The sequence below is a fragment of the Haematobia irritans genome, chromosome 4 (genome assembly GCF_050003625.1).
Source record: "Haematobia irritans isolate KBUSLIRL chromosome 4, ASM5000362v1, whole genome shotgun sequence".
NCBI lineage: Eukaryota > Metazoa > Arthropoda > Insecta > Diptera > Muscidae > Haematobia > Haematobia irritans.
This window is the reverse complement of record NC_134400.1, coordinates 89,204,117-89,219,918: the sequence shown is the minus strand read 5'-3', so window position 1 is coordinate 89,219,918 and position 15,802 is coordinate 89,204,117. Positions and strand designations below refer to the sequence as shown.

At 35.5% G+C, this 15,802-nt stretch overlaps 1 protein-coding gene across 2 annotated transcripts in view; it reads left to right on the top strand.

The window, feature by feature from the left end:
- Tet (Ten-Eleven Translocation (TET) family protein) overlaps positions 1-15,802 on the top strand; it is a 372,036-nt gene that overhangs the window by 94,687 nt on the left and 261,547 nt on the right. For both annotated transcript variants that reach the window (XM_075307683.1, XM_075307682.1), the window contains exon 4: positions 9,242-9,340. In XM_075307683.1, coding sequence (XP_075163798.1) covers positions 9,242-9,340 — 99 coding nt within the window. The remainder of the gene's footprint in view (positions 1-9,241; positions 9,341-15,802) is intronic.

Below are 15,802 nucleotides of genomic sequence, written 5' to 3'. Positions count from 1 at the left end.
ACATTTGGACACAAATGTTGGAAATATGCGTCCCTTCTTTAAGGTCGGATGCCTTTGAACTAAAGGCACATTTTCCCTAAAGTAAAGACACACATGTTTGAAATCGTCCTTAAATTAACTGAAATGTTGAATCTTTAGATTTAAGATAAAAACGATTCAAATATATGCTAAGACTTAGTTTGAGGATTTAGCATCTTTAGTTTAATTTTTTTTTTTTGCAGTTAAGAAAATATTTACACTTTGAAGTATCCATTATAAATTGAATTTTTAAACTGGTATTTGTTTGTACGTAAATAGCTTTATTACTATACCGCGAAAAGAAAATGAAAATTCGATAATTGAGATCTGTATCCTAATCCTTAAATAAAAGACAATATCTTTAGATATTTAAAAGCGCTTAGTTGAGCCCACTTTAAAGCAAATCATAAATTAACTCATAAATCTGAACTCTTTACTCGAGCCATTGCTTTTTTATTACAATTAAAATATTCCCACCTAATTCAATGCTATGGGGTTATTCAACAAACATTAAAATCCTCAACATTTATTCTTAAAGCCAAATTAATTAAAACTTCACCCAGACATTCAGTATCATCAAGGTCCTTTCTATTCAAGGCCATCAGGCCATAAAAATTAATTTTGTATAAACAAGGAGCCAGACAGACAGCCTTAGCCAATCAGGAAGACGATAACGCAACAGATAACAAATGACTTAATGTGTCTGCCAAAATTCTACGTGCGTGGGTTTTGTGTGTGTGCGTGCTTGCTTTCTTAATGGGCACAATGAACTTTTATTAACCCAAATATCTAAATATCCCCGCCGCCCCTTTAGTGGTGGTGAGGGGATGGTATTCATGAATGTTGTCCTCGTTTCCGAAAATCTAAACGATTTATTTTTATTTCCTACTTGCCTCAAAGTTTAGTCTCGTATCAAGTTCAAAGTCATCGTCAACACAAAACATTAAACGTCATAATAACACCCACTCAAAGGCTCCAACACTCTCTCTCTCACACACATATACACATCATAATGGGAGACAAGGAACCTATTTCTCGAAAACAAATCGACAGACACAGACCAAATACTCTGAAGTAACAACAACTACACTCAAAAATATTATAAACACATGCCTTTCTCATAGAGGCTCACTTAGTAGAGGGGGTTGGAAAAGAGAGGAGAAAGAGGATACTTAGAATGTTAACGCACATAATCCCTGTCTTCATCCCCATACCCAGACAAACACACACACAGCCAGACAGAGAAATTGTGTAACAAAAAACAGCTGGCTTGAATGAATATAAAATAAGGCTCTAGAAATATTCGTGTAAAATCATTTACACACACACACACGCATCCAGCCATGCACACATATATTTGTTTTTATATATTTGTGCTTCTAGACCAAAACAAAGTCTTGTACAACAAAACTTTTGTAGACATTTACTGTGGTACACATAAATATACCCCAATATCGGTCTATACGTATGTGCGAGTGTGTGTGCATCTAAGGACATTGACATTGTCCTACAAACACAATGGTTGTAGTCAAAGTAACAACACCAATAACAAAAGCAACAACAAAATTTATTTTGTAGAAATTCTATATTGCTCAAAATATCCCACCCCACTAACTGCAATTCACTCACCCTCATTCCCCACATACTCGTACATGAGTGTCTGGCATAGACCCGGCTTTTGCAAGAGTGTGTTGTGGGTGAGATTGTTGGTGTCTTTGAGATGAATGAGCGAGCCCATCAAGCCAACGGTAGACGACATATAAAACTGGCTCTACCACTTGCCACATTCGTTTTTGTAGTCCTCACAAATGGGCCAACATTTAGGACAATGTGTGGGGGGGAGGGGGATACTGAAAGAGTGTATGACTTGGGTGGGTACTTTATGGATTTCTCAACAAATAAACAACAATGCCGAGTAAAAAAAATTGGCGGCAAATATCGGCTACAATGATTGTTGTGGGACATCGGCCACATACCCCATGTGGGTGCCTAGTTACTCAATAAGGATATTTTCATCGCATCCTATATATGTAGGATATTGCTTCTATTCGATAACTATTTATGGGAGAGTTGTTAAATAACTTAGCGTAGGAAAAGTGAAAGTAATCTATAAAGAAAAATCTTAAATAAAATAAAAATAAAACAAAATGAAATTTAATTTAAAATAATTTAAATAAAAAATAAATCTATGTAAAATATGAATTGTATATCCTTTTAAATGAATTATTTATCATAAACCTAGCCTATCACAATAGACTGAATAGTCTAAGTGAGCCCATAGACAAATTAGAAGAAGACGCAGTCTTGTCATACAAAAACTGAAGCACCAGAGGACTCTCCCAACAAAATATCATGAAGTTGACGTCGACGCGTCTCTCAAATGTACTGCCGTTTGCGTCGGAAAATATCATAACATTTGTGTTTTTCATAAATTTCTTAATTAAAAACCACCCAAAAGCAATACCAAAATGATTATAGAAAATTAAAATAAAACGTATGTGTATGTTAAAGCGAATATTTGTTATGGTTTTATGTGAATTAATTTATTCCTGGGCAGAGCTGCCTAGCAAATATTGACAAATAAAAAAAATTCTCATAGCCCTCTACACCTTGACATTTGTTTTCTCTTTATAAGAGTACAAGGCTTAATCTTCTTATTCTCAATTATATTTGGTAAGCCTGAAATATCGGACTGCCACCTAATCAAATCAAACTCGGAAGACTAAGTCAGTTAAAAAGAATTGATGGAAATTCTTAATTTAAAATTTATTTCAAACATTCAATTTTTTAAACAAAATCAGTTAGGAATGTAATTGGAAATAGTTAAGTTTTTAATTAAAAAATTAATTGGGTTTTACAATCAAAATCAATTAAATTTTTAATTGAATCAATTAAAAAATTAATTGAAATTTGCTAATAAAATCAATTAAATAATCAAGTATTTTTTTATGCCCAATTAAAACTGTGATTGAAGACATTTAAATTAAAAAAATAATTGGATCAATTAATTTCATGATTGAATCAGAAAAAAATATTTTTTTGTGTAAGTGGCTTTGCGGGGTGATGTCATTTGTAATGAACATTATTATAAAATGAATGAAAAAAAAACTTAAATTAAATTAAATTAATTGAATTTCCCTTCAATTTGCTGAAAAAAACTCTATCTATATCTATATAAAACGGCCTTTGATTTAATTTCTTGACTAGGAATATAGTTTTTCCATACATAAACGAAAATAACTCGTAGTAAGATATACAAAGATGAGTGACATAAATTTTAAATTTTAATTCTCTCACTGTCACATATCCATAAAATAAGCAATCGGTAACATCTGTTAGCACCTAACACAAAAAGATACTTAAACTTCCAAAATCATGTTAACAAACTCCTACTGCTGAATGATATAAAGTCCTCAACCTCATTAAAAATGAAAGTGCTTCAAGTATTCATTTCCTGGAAAATCCCAAATAAATGTTCATAGATGAAACAGCTGCGCATGCTCTTGAGATCATTCTAAGGAAGAAGTACTCTCTCTCTCGACTCGACTATTTCTCCAAGAGGAAATTTGAAACCTTAAGGAAATGCTTTAGCATTCATAAAATATGTCATTGAAGACACTGAAGATCGAACCGAATGCCAAGCATGGAGATGACACCCAAATGTGACATTTATCAGATGTACAAGATGTGTTTATTTTAATCCCAATTGGAAACAGACTTCCCATGCCCCGAAACGAAATGGCTGCAGCCTTCGAATCTTAAGCCCAGCAACATAGTCTGTCTTACAGCCGCGCCACCCAACACATGTCTTTTGTTGGATTAAATATAGAAGGCGACACTCACTCATATCTACAACAAAGACATCATCCAAAGGCATAGCTCGGAGCCTTGAATGGTCTGTTTTGAAAGGCTTTGAAATTTTCACTTTTGGTTTCTGTTTCATTTTAAAAATAAACGAACGAGCTCACATAAATTTCAATACAATTGGTGGGATGAGGAGGGTAAACATTTGGATGCATGCATGTGCTCATCTTGGTATAGCCACGGATTTTGGTTGCATTTGTGGTAAATTCTGTACTACGTTGGGGTTCTGGAAATATGTTGTTCCATTTTTATAAGACTTCCCCCTTTTTGTAGTGTATTTGAGAAGTGTCGAGGCATTCCTCTTTCACGGAGGACTGAAAATATTTTTCTACTCTAGTGTTTTTGGATAGGAATCTTCAAGTTTTCATGTCACGCATGACATATGCTCACACAATTAAAATGACAACCATTTTGAAGTCACATCTGAAAACGATGTGAGTTTTCAACGGAACTCATGGTTTTCCATATGAAGGGCACGCGTGCGCACAAATTACCAATGGAGATTGCATTTGCGTAGATTTCGCATTTATTCTTAGATACAAAAGTGAAAATCTGTTTGAGATTTTTTTTTTGTATTTTCTAGGATATTTTAGATCAACTGTACCAAAATCTTTGTAAAACGGCAAAAATAATCGTCGGTAGATTTGTTTATTTATAAGTGTAAGTGAAAGGGCTGACGAAACATGTGAGTCCTAAATGGACGCAATAGGTAAATATGCATTTTAATACAGTTCCCATACAAGTGTTCCCCAAATGTAAGTTTTCCACCATTATACCGGCTAAGATCCATATGTTGCAAATGCAGAAAATATTTTCTGGCATCTCAAACAAAATTTCATACACCTGAGGTGATCAATTTTGAACGACCATAGGCCAGCCCGTATATCCAGTGCACAATCAAACTTATACGAAATTTCCTTTCACACAAATAAACGTTTCGAGCTCATTTTTTCTTCATTCAAAAAATACCGAAATATTTCCAAAATTAGTGATTTGTAACCATTGTGTGTTGCTGCTTTTCAGTGTTACAATCCTACGGAAAATTGCCACTGACGGACCCATCACAGAACTGGTACCGATGCTCCAGTTAGTTGCAATTTTTAACTAGTCGTAATTTATTGATTTCCGTACTCACTTGATATTAAAATCTTATTGGATCTACACATTTGGTGAAATAAAATTATCAGAACAACCTATTGTTCGACATATTTCAAATGTTCGAATGCGATTCGGATGCCCAAACTGAAACAGTTTTCTAAGAGTTTGACCGAGTGTGTGGAGTGTTCCTGCTAAATTGTCCCAGGACGTGTCTTTTGGAATGAGTTCAAGACGTGTCCTAAAGTGTAAATTTGCCCCGTCAATGACAAACCCATGTTAAAGTGACCAGTCCCTTCCATACATTTTGACCAGAACTGGGACTGGTCCATACACACCAGGGACTAGTCCTGTACCGGTCCTGTGGTTGTTCCATTTCCCGTAGGGAAGCTTACAATCTAATTAATGTTAGTTACATACATTTCTTAAGTTTCGTTGATTTTTTTCCGAAAAATAAATTATTTTTTTGAGTGATGTTGCTTTGATATAAATGCCCAATCAATGACAGATTCCCTCTATACGTCTGTAGACATAGGTTTTTCTTACAAATTTAGTTCTACATTTAGATATAACTCCCATATAGACCATGCGGCCGATTAAAATTCATATGTTATGTCGAACGAAATCCCAGTCGACTGAAAAGCAGTCACTCGAATTCGAATCAATTTGGGTTTCTCTATTTTTGAAAGTTCATATCAAAATTTAAAGTGACTTGCCTGCAAAGAGTATAAATAAATAAAGAGGGTCGAAACGTCTCATTTTTGAAATATCGTATTAATGCCATAGATTAGGGTCGATCTTGTTGCAAAATTGTACCAAAATTTTCTTTCTATTCCCTTTTGTTATCTACAGCTTTTCACATGATTTTGATTCGGTGACTTGCGATTCGATTTTTAAAAATCAAATTATTCTTTTTGTAATCAAAAAAAAAAATTTTTATGTATAATACAAAGTGAATACTTATAATTTTTATAAATGTTAAAAAAAAACAACTTCACGCGAAAATCTAGTGAGAAAGGGAAAGTTTCCTGGAGTATTGTACATTAGGCCTAGTATTCATCTCCAGTCGAAATTTCATGTACGAACCCATTCAGTTGTCCTTAAAAATGTTTGCTTAAATATGTAAAAGTTATATTGTCATAAAAAAAAACATTAATTTTATTTTTTAATGATCTTTAATTAGTTGTCTAACGGCCATTTTCATGTAGCTCAGTTAGGCTTTAACTGCCAGTTAACAAAAAGATGAATGGAAATATCTTTTCTCCGGTTAACTTTAACTGAAAAATTTTCAGCAGTTAAGTTTCTAACTGGCATATGGAATATATACGCAAGATGACAGATATGTAGATATCACGGTTTAAAAGTTCGTTAGCTAACGTAGCACTAACGGAGCTTCATGAAAATGGGGGTAAAAGAAGAAAACTTGTCGAATGAATTTCATAGATTTAGCAAACAAAAGTATTTTTTGGTCCTTTTTTGCATTTTTCTTTTTGATTTTTAACAAAGAAATTAACTACAACGTAACGAAAATCTAACTAACATTGCGGAACACGCCTTGTGTTATTTCCAAGTTATCAAACGTAAATAAAACATATTGCGTGTTTGACCCTAATCTATGGCATTTGGGAAAATCGTAAGTGAGCGATTTGGACCCTCTTTATTTCTTTATACTTTTTGCTTGCCTGCCGACAAAGAGAAACCCAAATATTTTTTATACCCTCCACCATAGGATGGGGGGTATATTAACTTTGTCATTCCGTTTGTAACACATCGAAATATTGCTATAAGACCCCATAAAGTATATATATTCTGGGTCGTGATGAAATTCTGAGTCGATCGGAGCATGTCCGTCCGTCCGTCCGTCTGTTGAAATCACGCTAACTTCCGAACGAAACAAGCTATCGACTTGAAACTTGGCACAAGTAGTCGTTATTGATGTAGGTCGGATGGTATTGTAAATGGGCCATATCGGTCCACTTTTACGTATAGCCCCCATATAAACGGACCCAAAATTTTGGCTTGCGAGGCCTCTAAGAGAAGCAAATTTCATCCGATCCGGCTGAAATATGGTACATGGTGTTAGTCTAGGGTCTCTAAAAATCATGCAAAAATTGGTCCACATCGGTCCATAATTATATATAGACCCCATATAAACTGATCCCACGATTTGGCTTGCGAGGCCTCTAAGAGAAGCAAATTTCATCCCATCCGGCTGAAATTTGGTACATGGTGTTAGTCTAGGGTCTCTAACAACCATGCAAAAATTGGTTCACATCGGTCCATAATTATATATAGCCCCCATGTAAACCGATCCCCCGATTTGGCTTGCGGAGCCTCTAAGAGAAGCAAATTTCATCCGATCCGGCTGAAATTTGGTACATGGTGTTAGTATATGGTCTCTAATAACCATGCAAAAATTGGTTCACATCGGTCCATAATTATATATAGCCCCCATGTAAACCGATCCCCCGATTTGGCTTGCGGAGCCTCTAAGAGAAGCAAATTTCATCCGATCCGGCTGAAATTTGGTACATGGTGTTAGTATATGGTCTCTAATAACCATGCAAAAATTGGTCCACATCGGTCCATAATTATATATAGCCCCCATATAAACCGATCCCCCGATTTGGCTTGCGGAGCCTCTAAGAGAAGCAAATTTAACCCGATCCGGCTGAAATTTGGTACATGGTGTTAATATATGGCCTCAAACACTCATGCAAAAATTGGTCGATATCGGTCCATAATTATATATAGGCCGCAATCCATGGTGGAGGGTACATAAGATTCGGCCTGGCCGAACTTAAGGCCGTATATACTTGTCTTCATTTGAAATACTCTCGTTTGACATACAGAAACAGGGTATTAATTTAATTTTTTTAATTAATTTTTTTTTTATTTTATAGAAATGTTCTTTAATTTTTAATAATAATAATTTAATATTTATTACGTTTCCTCAAAATGTGTTATATTTGCGCCATAAAGACACCCGTTTCTAAGAAAAGAGAAATGTTGCTATGGACGAAATCGACTAGAATTTGGGAAAAATCATTTTTATACCCTCCACCATAGGATGGGGGGTATATCAACATTGTCATTCCGTTTGGAACACATCGAAATACAGTAATCCCTCGATTTATGTCGTGATTGGTTCCGGAATTTGACGTTAAACGAAACGACGTAAACCGAATTAAAAATTGCTCATACTTACTCCTACGTCAAGTTAATTATGTATGTATAAGATTCTTTACAAACACCGACATTCCGTCCGGAATAACTGATAGTCTGCAAATCGCATTACAGTGTGTCCAATCGATACGACAATTCGTTGATGACTAAATAATTGCTAAATGTATTATCGATCCCATAAACATGCAGCAGTATCGATTATTCCTTCGGACTTAACTTATAATGTGGCCAATATATAGGATATGTTCCACACGACCACTGTCATCCGGATAAACTTATAATCTGCAAGGCGCAATAGCTAACAAAGCTGTTTAACCTGTTCTATCGACTCTACTCTATGTCGATGCTGTTATGAATACAAATTATGTGTCTCTGCTTAGAGTACGCTCTTATCGGTGCAGGTACTAAATGTGTACTGTAGGCTAACTAGCGTATGAGGTTGTGTACTTGGCTATACTCTATTCTCACCATGAGTGTGGTAAGATGATTGAAGTGACATCTGTTGGGTGGTTTTCAACACTGGTTGTAAAACCAATTGTGCGTGTGCGACATCTAGTATCGAATAGGAAAAAAGCGATTGTTTGCAAGGTTGTATTTCAATCATCGTGTTAGGCGTTAGTATATTCGAATTCCCTTATTATCTGTCATTTATGCAATATGATGGTGAAATTGTATTACCACCCTATACGACTGTCGTAGTATGTATTCAGAGGGTAACAAAATGTATTTAGTCGATAACTACTCTGGGAAAATTGTCGCTACCAAAAATGACCATGAAGTTGTTTTTAAGCACAAATTGGTATCGAATGCAGCTAATACAGTGTTTTCATGTATTTCTTCTGGAAGAAAAATCTACCAAATCGACAACAACGAGCTAAAGAAAATTTGGGTAACATGGATATTTTAAGGGTAGCAGAAATTTCGCTTGAAGTACAATACCGGTCTTTTATAGAAAACAAATCGGATGATCCTTCGAAAGTATCACATTGTGTAATTAGTAGTCAAATAGAAAATTTTAATTTGAATTATTTCTTTTGATTTCATAAATTCATTTTGTTGTTGTCTTTTATTTTTTCAGGTTGTTTATGGACCCGACGGACAGCCTGTGCGTCCAGAGAAACGTGGCCGAGGAAAGAGTAGCAAAACTGCATCTGGAAGTACAACACCTACAACAGGGGTAAGCTAAGGCGATTATTTTTTACATGTTCCAAAGTTTAATGAGCGAACATCAAACTTCTATGATTTGTGTTAGCGTTTTTCGTAAACTTTGCCCCAAATCGAAGATGGGCCAAAAATCATTCAGTATAAGTCAAGGCTTTGTTCTCTTTTATTGAAAGTTAAACTTTTCGCAGCGCCATTTTTTATGTTCTATGAAAACTCTAATCTATATGTAGGACTAAAGTAATTTCTTAAAATCGCTGAGTGTTTCAAAGCTTCTCTACACACAAAGAAAATTTCATTAAAAGTCAGCCAACGGAAAATTTTCATTGATATAACGAAACATTTTAATTAATACAATGAAAATAGTACGAAACATTATGTTGATTGATAAAACATTCGTTGTAATAACGAAAAATTTCGTTGTATTAACGAATTTGTTTCATTGGCTGACTTTTAACGAAACATTTCGTTTATATAACGAAACTTTTTCTATTAGTGTATGTGGTTTTACCGCAATGTGAAATGTCGTTCAAACCTGATCTACACGCACAGAAAAAACATGTTTGGACATGGTTGCCGCATCCATTTAATGCTTATTTAGAGTATGTAATTGTCGCGAAAACCATGTATTTTGTCTTTGTAAAAATAATTTTCGAGCGGAGAAAAATATATGTTGGCAATAAGCATTTAAATGGTTCTCAAATGCCGCAAACATGTTCTATTATTTAAATGATAGAATTTGAGACCATTATATGGTCAGGAAAATTATGTACCTGACCATTCCATTTTTTTACTTTTTTGCAGAGAAAAAAGTATTTTTATAGTTTACGTATAGACATGTCTACAACCATTACATGGTCATAAAGACCATGTACATTGTTTTCGTGACCATTTATTTTTTTAATTTTTTTGCAGCGACAAAAATTTTATAAAAACATTGAGCAGGTACACACGATTTTAATTTTGCGCGTCAGTCGTGTGTTGATTGTTTCTTGGAATGGACGGAGAATACGGATTTACTGTGTTTTGTGTTAATTTATGTATTCAGAAGTGGCACGTGGTTTTATGTGAATACAAAAAAGGAAAGCGTAATTGAAAAAAATGTACCTGGTTTTTGTTCTGCATTTTGATATATGGAATAATTTATTTTTATTTGCAGTTACATGATGTCTGCGTTTGTACATTTGATGGGCACGAAGTAAATATGGAATGATTACTTATTGTTGAAATTGAACTAAACTAGAGTGTGTAAAAATATGTGATGTTTGCTTGCACGACATTATAAATACAAATAAGCAATGAATTAGTTTATAAATAAATAAAAACAAATAAATAAAGTTGATTTTGTGTTTTCTTTTCTCAAGTGGCGTCCTTTTTTCGACGACGAAAATAGTTTTTTCATAAAAATCAAAACATTTTAAGTTGTGACCATGTTCTTTTAACTAGAAGAAAAACATTTTTGACGAATAACATAACATTTTAGATCGTGACCATTGTCTTTTAATGGAAACAAAATTCTTTTTATCAATATAATAACATTTTAGATGAGGACAATTGTATTTTTCTTAGAACCATGTTCACTGAGCCAACATGGTTGCAGGTTAAAATGTTACATGATCGCCGCAAAAATAGCTGCAATCATATTATTTTGCTCTTCGAATATGATTGTGACAATCATGTTTCTTCTCTGCGTGTAGAGGCTCTCTGTTGTAACGCGGGATCTCGCACTCTATATAGAGAAGGTCAACCCTTACATTCTGTGCAGGTATCACTGACATGGTGGTTGGGATGTTTACTGCGAAAAGAACCCAGGAGATACGGTTTTGACAAGATGCCAACCATGCCTAAGCACTGAGAGAATCTTGGTCTCCACCTAATGATGTTCCAGGAGCGTACTGCGGAGACACTCAGTCACAGTTCTTAGGACAGCGTTATGGCAGGTGCCCATATTGGCTCTAGTTAGTCAATACAGTGTAGCTTATATGCATTGCAATCAACTTCAGGTTGCTATCATTTCTAAACCTTTCGTCTGGCAGCTGAGAGATTTATTCTAGTGACATCGACATTTTGTTGTGCTTTCAGAAATAAAAGCATTCGTCATGAAATTCGAGCGTAATAGAGTGATTGCTTTATATTTGGCTGGAAAACCACATGAGGTCATCATTTGAGCGATCCAGCATTTTAATGTGAATAAATGTTTTTCGTACAATTGCTCGATACCGTGATACTGGTAAAAAGCGGACAAAAAAATGCTCCAAAACAAGTGAAGCCCAGATTTGATCTCCAACCAAGCCGCAGTGACAGAAAACGTGCTCATGATTTGAACATATCAGGGAAAATGAGCTAGGGCTTAAACCACTGAAGTTCCAAATAGTGCAAGAGTTCACCGATTTACAAAAGAAAGTTGGACTGAAAAGTGCCAAGGAGTTACTTCGCTTGGACGAATTTGGCCAATAACCAAACTTGCGGTTTCTTCGATGAGAAGTCATTCAAACTGCAGCAGTTTGTGTCCAACATAAAAAAGCTACTTGCCAAAGAGGATTTACTCCTTCGATTGGCCACCAGAACTCAAACGCCTTCGATGGCAATGGTGTCGATCGCTCCCCGCTTGTATGCATGGACATTCGAACTGGACTCAGCACCATGGAACTCTGTTCGCATCAACCCCAAATCGTTTAAAACAAGGTTCCTCGCTTCATTTCTACTGCAAACCGCCTTGCATACGTAGGGAACACTCAGAAATGCTCCAATACTTCTCTAAATGGTTCCAGTACAATGTGGAACGCCGTTCGGATTCGCCTATAAAAAGGAGATCCCTTGCCACTGAGCTAAATATAGAATCGGCCAGCATTCAGTGATAAGAGAGAAATTCACCACTATGGTATCACAATGGACTGAATAGTCGAAATGAGCCTGAAATATCGGGCTGCCACTATACGTAATCAAACCTAACCTAGCAGGACTCACCACGCGTCAACTAAGAATTGCTTTAAAAGAGGTTCCTCGCTTCATTTCACCACACTTTACCACAAAAATCAATCTGTTGGACTCGTGCCCTTGGGGAATTTGGGAGAGTAAGGTCGGGAGTAAAAACTACCATCAAGACAGCTCTTCGCAGGGAATGGGCCAAAATACCGCAGAGCTACTTTCGTGCAACCGACTTGAAAAGACTGTGACACCGAGAATTTTCGCATAGTTTTTTGCCGCCTGCGTACTTCTGCCGCCTATGTAGTAAATAATGTGTCTGAAGATTGAACGATATCCTAAAGAAATCAATCTGTTGGACTCGTGCCCTTGGCGAATTTGGGAGAGTAAGGTTGGGAATGCGCCAAAATACCGCAGATCCACTTTCGTGCAGCCGACTTGAATAGACTGCGACACCGAGAATTTTCGCATAGTTTATTTGCCGCCTGCGTACTTCTGCCGCCTATGTAGTAAATAATGTGTCTTAAGATTTTGTGAACATTTGTGAATATTGAATAAAGACCCCGGTACGAAACAATTTCTACGCCGTTAGATGGGGCAGTATAGAAGAGAACTAGAAACAGAGATATCATCCAAACTCCGACCATCGACCTTAATCAATATTAAAAGAAGGACCAATATAAACCAAATATTTGAGAATGTTTTTTCGGTACGGCCAATTCAAACTTTAGCCATTGTTTGTATTGGATTATTTTTTATTGTATGTTTGGGTATTATTTTTCACAATGTATGTTTGATATCTTTCTCTCTCTCGCTCTCTCTCTCTCTACGTAATAAAGCATTTCGCATAGAATTATTGTTATGGTTGCTGATTAATTTCTGAAGGTTGTTGTCACCATTCATTGCCAAAGCCCTGACCCTGGATTTTGCACTTGGACCCCAACAAGTACAAGGAACTCCCGCCAACTGACAACAATGAAATGGAAATGTAAAATAAAAACTCTGAAAAACAAGTCATCGTAAAGCGCAAAAACAACACAAAACAAAATTGTATAATATAATCGTCATAAAAAACCACCATTCATTCATCCATCCATCCATCTATCCAGTGGGCTCACAATGATTCATTGATTTCTGTTGTTAGAGCTAGGTCTCGGCTACTGCTACAGCTCCTACTACAGTTGCTGATGTGGACGCTTTTGGGTATTCCCTGTATGCTGCTGTTGATGACAGAAATCGGCTTTTATGCCTTCCCTTACAGTCTCTTCCTCTGATTGCAAGATGTGCACAATGAATTCTGCCTAACGCGCTGTCTGGCAAATGTCTAAGGTCTCTTCTAATGGCTCGTCTCAGTTTCGCCATCTGATGTGTCACAAATTCATCAACGTCATCAAAACATAAAGCCGGCATGAGTATAACACAAAAAAAGTATGAAAAAAGGCCTAGACATGATACTTAGCAGCAATGAGAGTTCGTGATGGTGCGTTGAAGCTTTTTTCTTCGTAGTGTTCACAGGTGCCTCGTCTGGCCTTATGAAAAGGTGGGATTGATGGTTTGTTTGCCTTCATACATACTTCGTCATCATATTGTTTTGCCTGGAAGCTCATAAAGAAAACTTGGATGAATGACAAGTCGTGTCAATGATAAATGTTAATATCGTATCGTAAGGCTAAGGGGGAACTAGTTTGCGTGATATTTGACAAGTTGCTCGTATCACTAACAGCACAATGTTGTTGGTCATGATTTTCTTATATTCTCAAGGAGGCGGAATTAAAGATTCACTGAACGGAAAAGGAAAATGAAAGTTGTTTTGTTTTTAGGCGGGAATCAAAGATAGCCTCTAGGGAAGGATCGTAAGAAACATTTCACTTATAATCATAATAGAAATTTTTCATTCACTCGCGATATTTGTGATAGATACTCATGCTAGGGCAATTTCAGAAACAAACTGTCTTGAAAGTCGTACTCCCACGATCAGCATAGCCGTTTAAAATATCTAAAAGTATCGTGATAGTCCTCTTGTTCAAGCAAATCAGTTGAGTTGTATTGAATTTTAAAACACAGGGTTCCACCGAGGTGGTTTTGAAACAATTCTGGCAAAGCTAATGTGATGTGCCTCAGAGAGTAGGAAATACAAGAGGACGAAAAAGTCTCTTCTGCAAACACAAACAATAACAAATGTCAACCGTATAGATGTTGCACAATGCCTGCAGCGTTTTGTTATTACCGGCGTAGCGGTTGAAACGCTGTTGTTGATATATTGGTTATAAAGGCATCGGCATTATATGCCTAAAATTTAATCGAATAAAAACATTTATAAAAAAGAACATTTGGAGGTTCTAAATCCTTTTTTCCTTAAGGCCGGTATGCACCTCTAGGGAAATTTTCGGTAGCAAAAATTTATTTAAGTCTACAACAACAAAAAAACAGGGCTGTGTACACAAATTTTAAACCAGCTAATCGCTTTTAAAAATTGTTAATATACCCAGTAAAAACTAGGTAACCACATCTCATTACAATTGACATTACCAGGAGTAAAGCTGTCATTACACGTTGCATTACATTGCGGCGAGTTATAATGACTAACTTGTAATGACAAAAATAAATACTTCTCGGTAATTTTCGAATTGTTATTCTCAAATTTTTAGGCAGTTGTAGTTAATATAATTATTCACATAATCGAGCACTTACATAAAAAATCAAAAAGAATATGTAATGTAACGGTAATTCTGAAAATTTTTCCGTTAAGAATTTTTTATCACAAATATTTCATAATAATTTCAACATAATGTTTAATGACATTATCATATTATGTTTTAAATAAATGCTTTCTTATACCTCATTGACATTACACTTCCAAAATGCGCTTAAACTAAATTTCAAATGCCATTTGCCGTATAAAATAGAGACTTAAAATCCACTTTTTGTAGATTTCGAACCTTATGTGAACTGGCTATTGGATATATTATAACGTAATTCACGAATCCAACTCCCTTAAACAACCTACATTTATTTCTATTTTAAGTGCGACATTAATTTGAGTGTAATCTTATTTAGATTATTTATTAGATTTTTTGTTTATTTATAAATATTCTATTTCTATTCAAGTAGTTCTCCTATTACAGCACCACTCGCCATACTTTGATCCATTGTAATCGGCGATAGAAATCAATATTTTCGAGATTTGGTTTCCTGAGACAATAAGTGGCTATTTTGCTTGCTTTGGTGTATCTACGAATAAGTCATTACATATTAGGTGATTATATGCTTTAAATGCACTACTTATTTTATGGCCGAAAGTATGCCTGGGGAGAAGTACTTTCCTCCTAGGACATGCGTATGTAAATGTAATCCGAAGCGATGCCAAATAATAAGTGGTTATTAACTTTTAAATAGGCTTACCTACAAGATTACCGGGTAATGAGAGTTTTTGCTGGGTATGTTCCAAATATTCCTCAAATAAATTGTTTATTATTTACAGACCTTTTAAAACGCACACAATGATTGTAATAAATTAAATGTTTGCTGCCAAAATATGCTTTTGACAACCCTG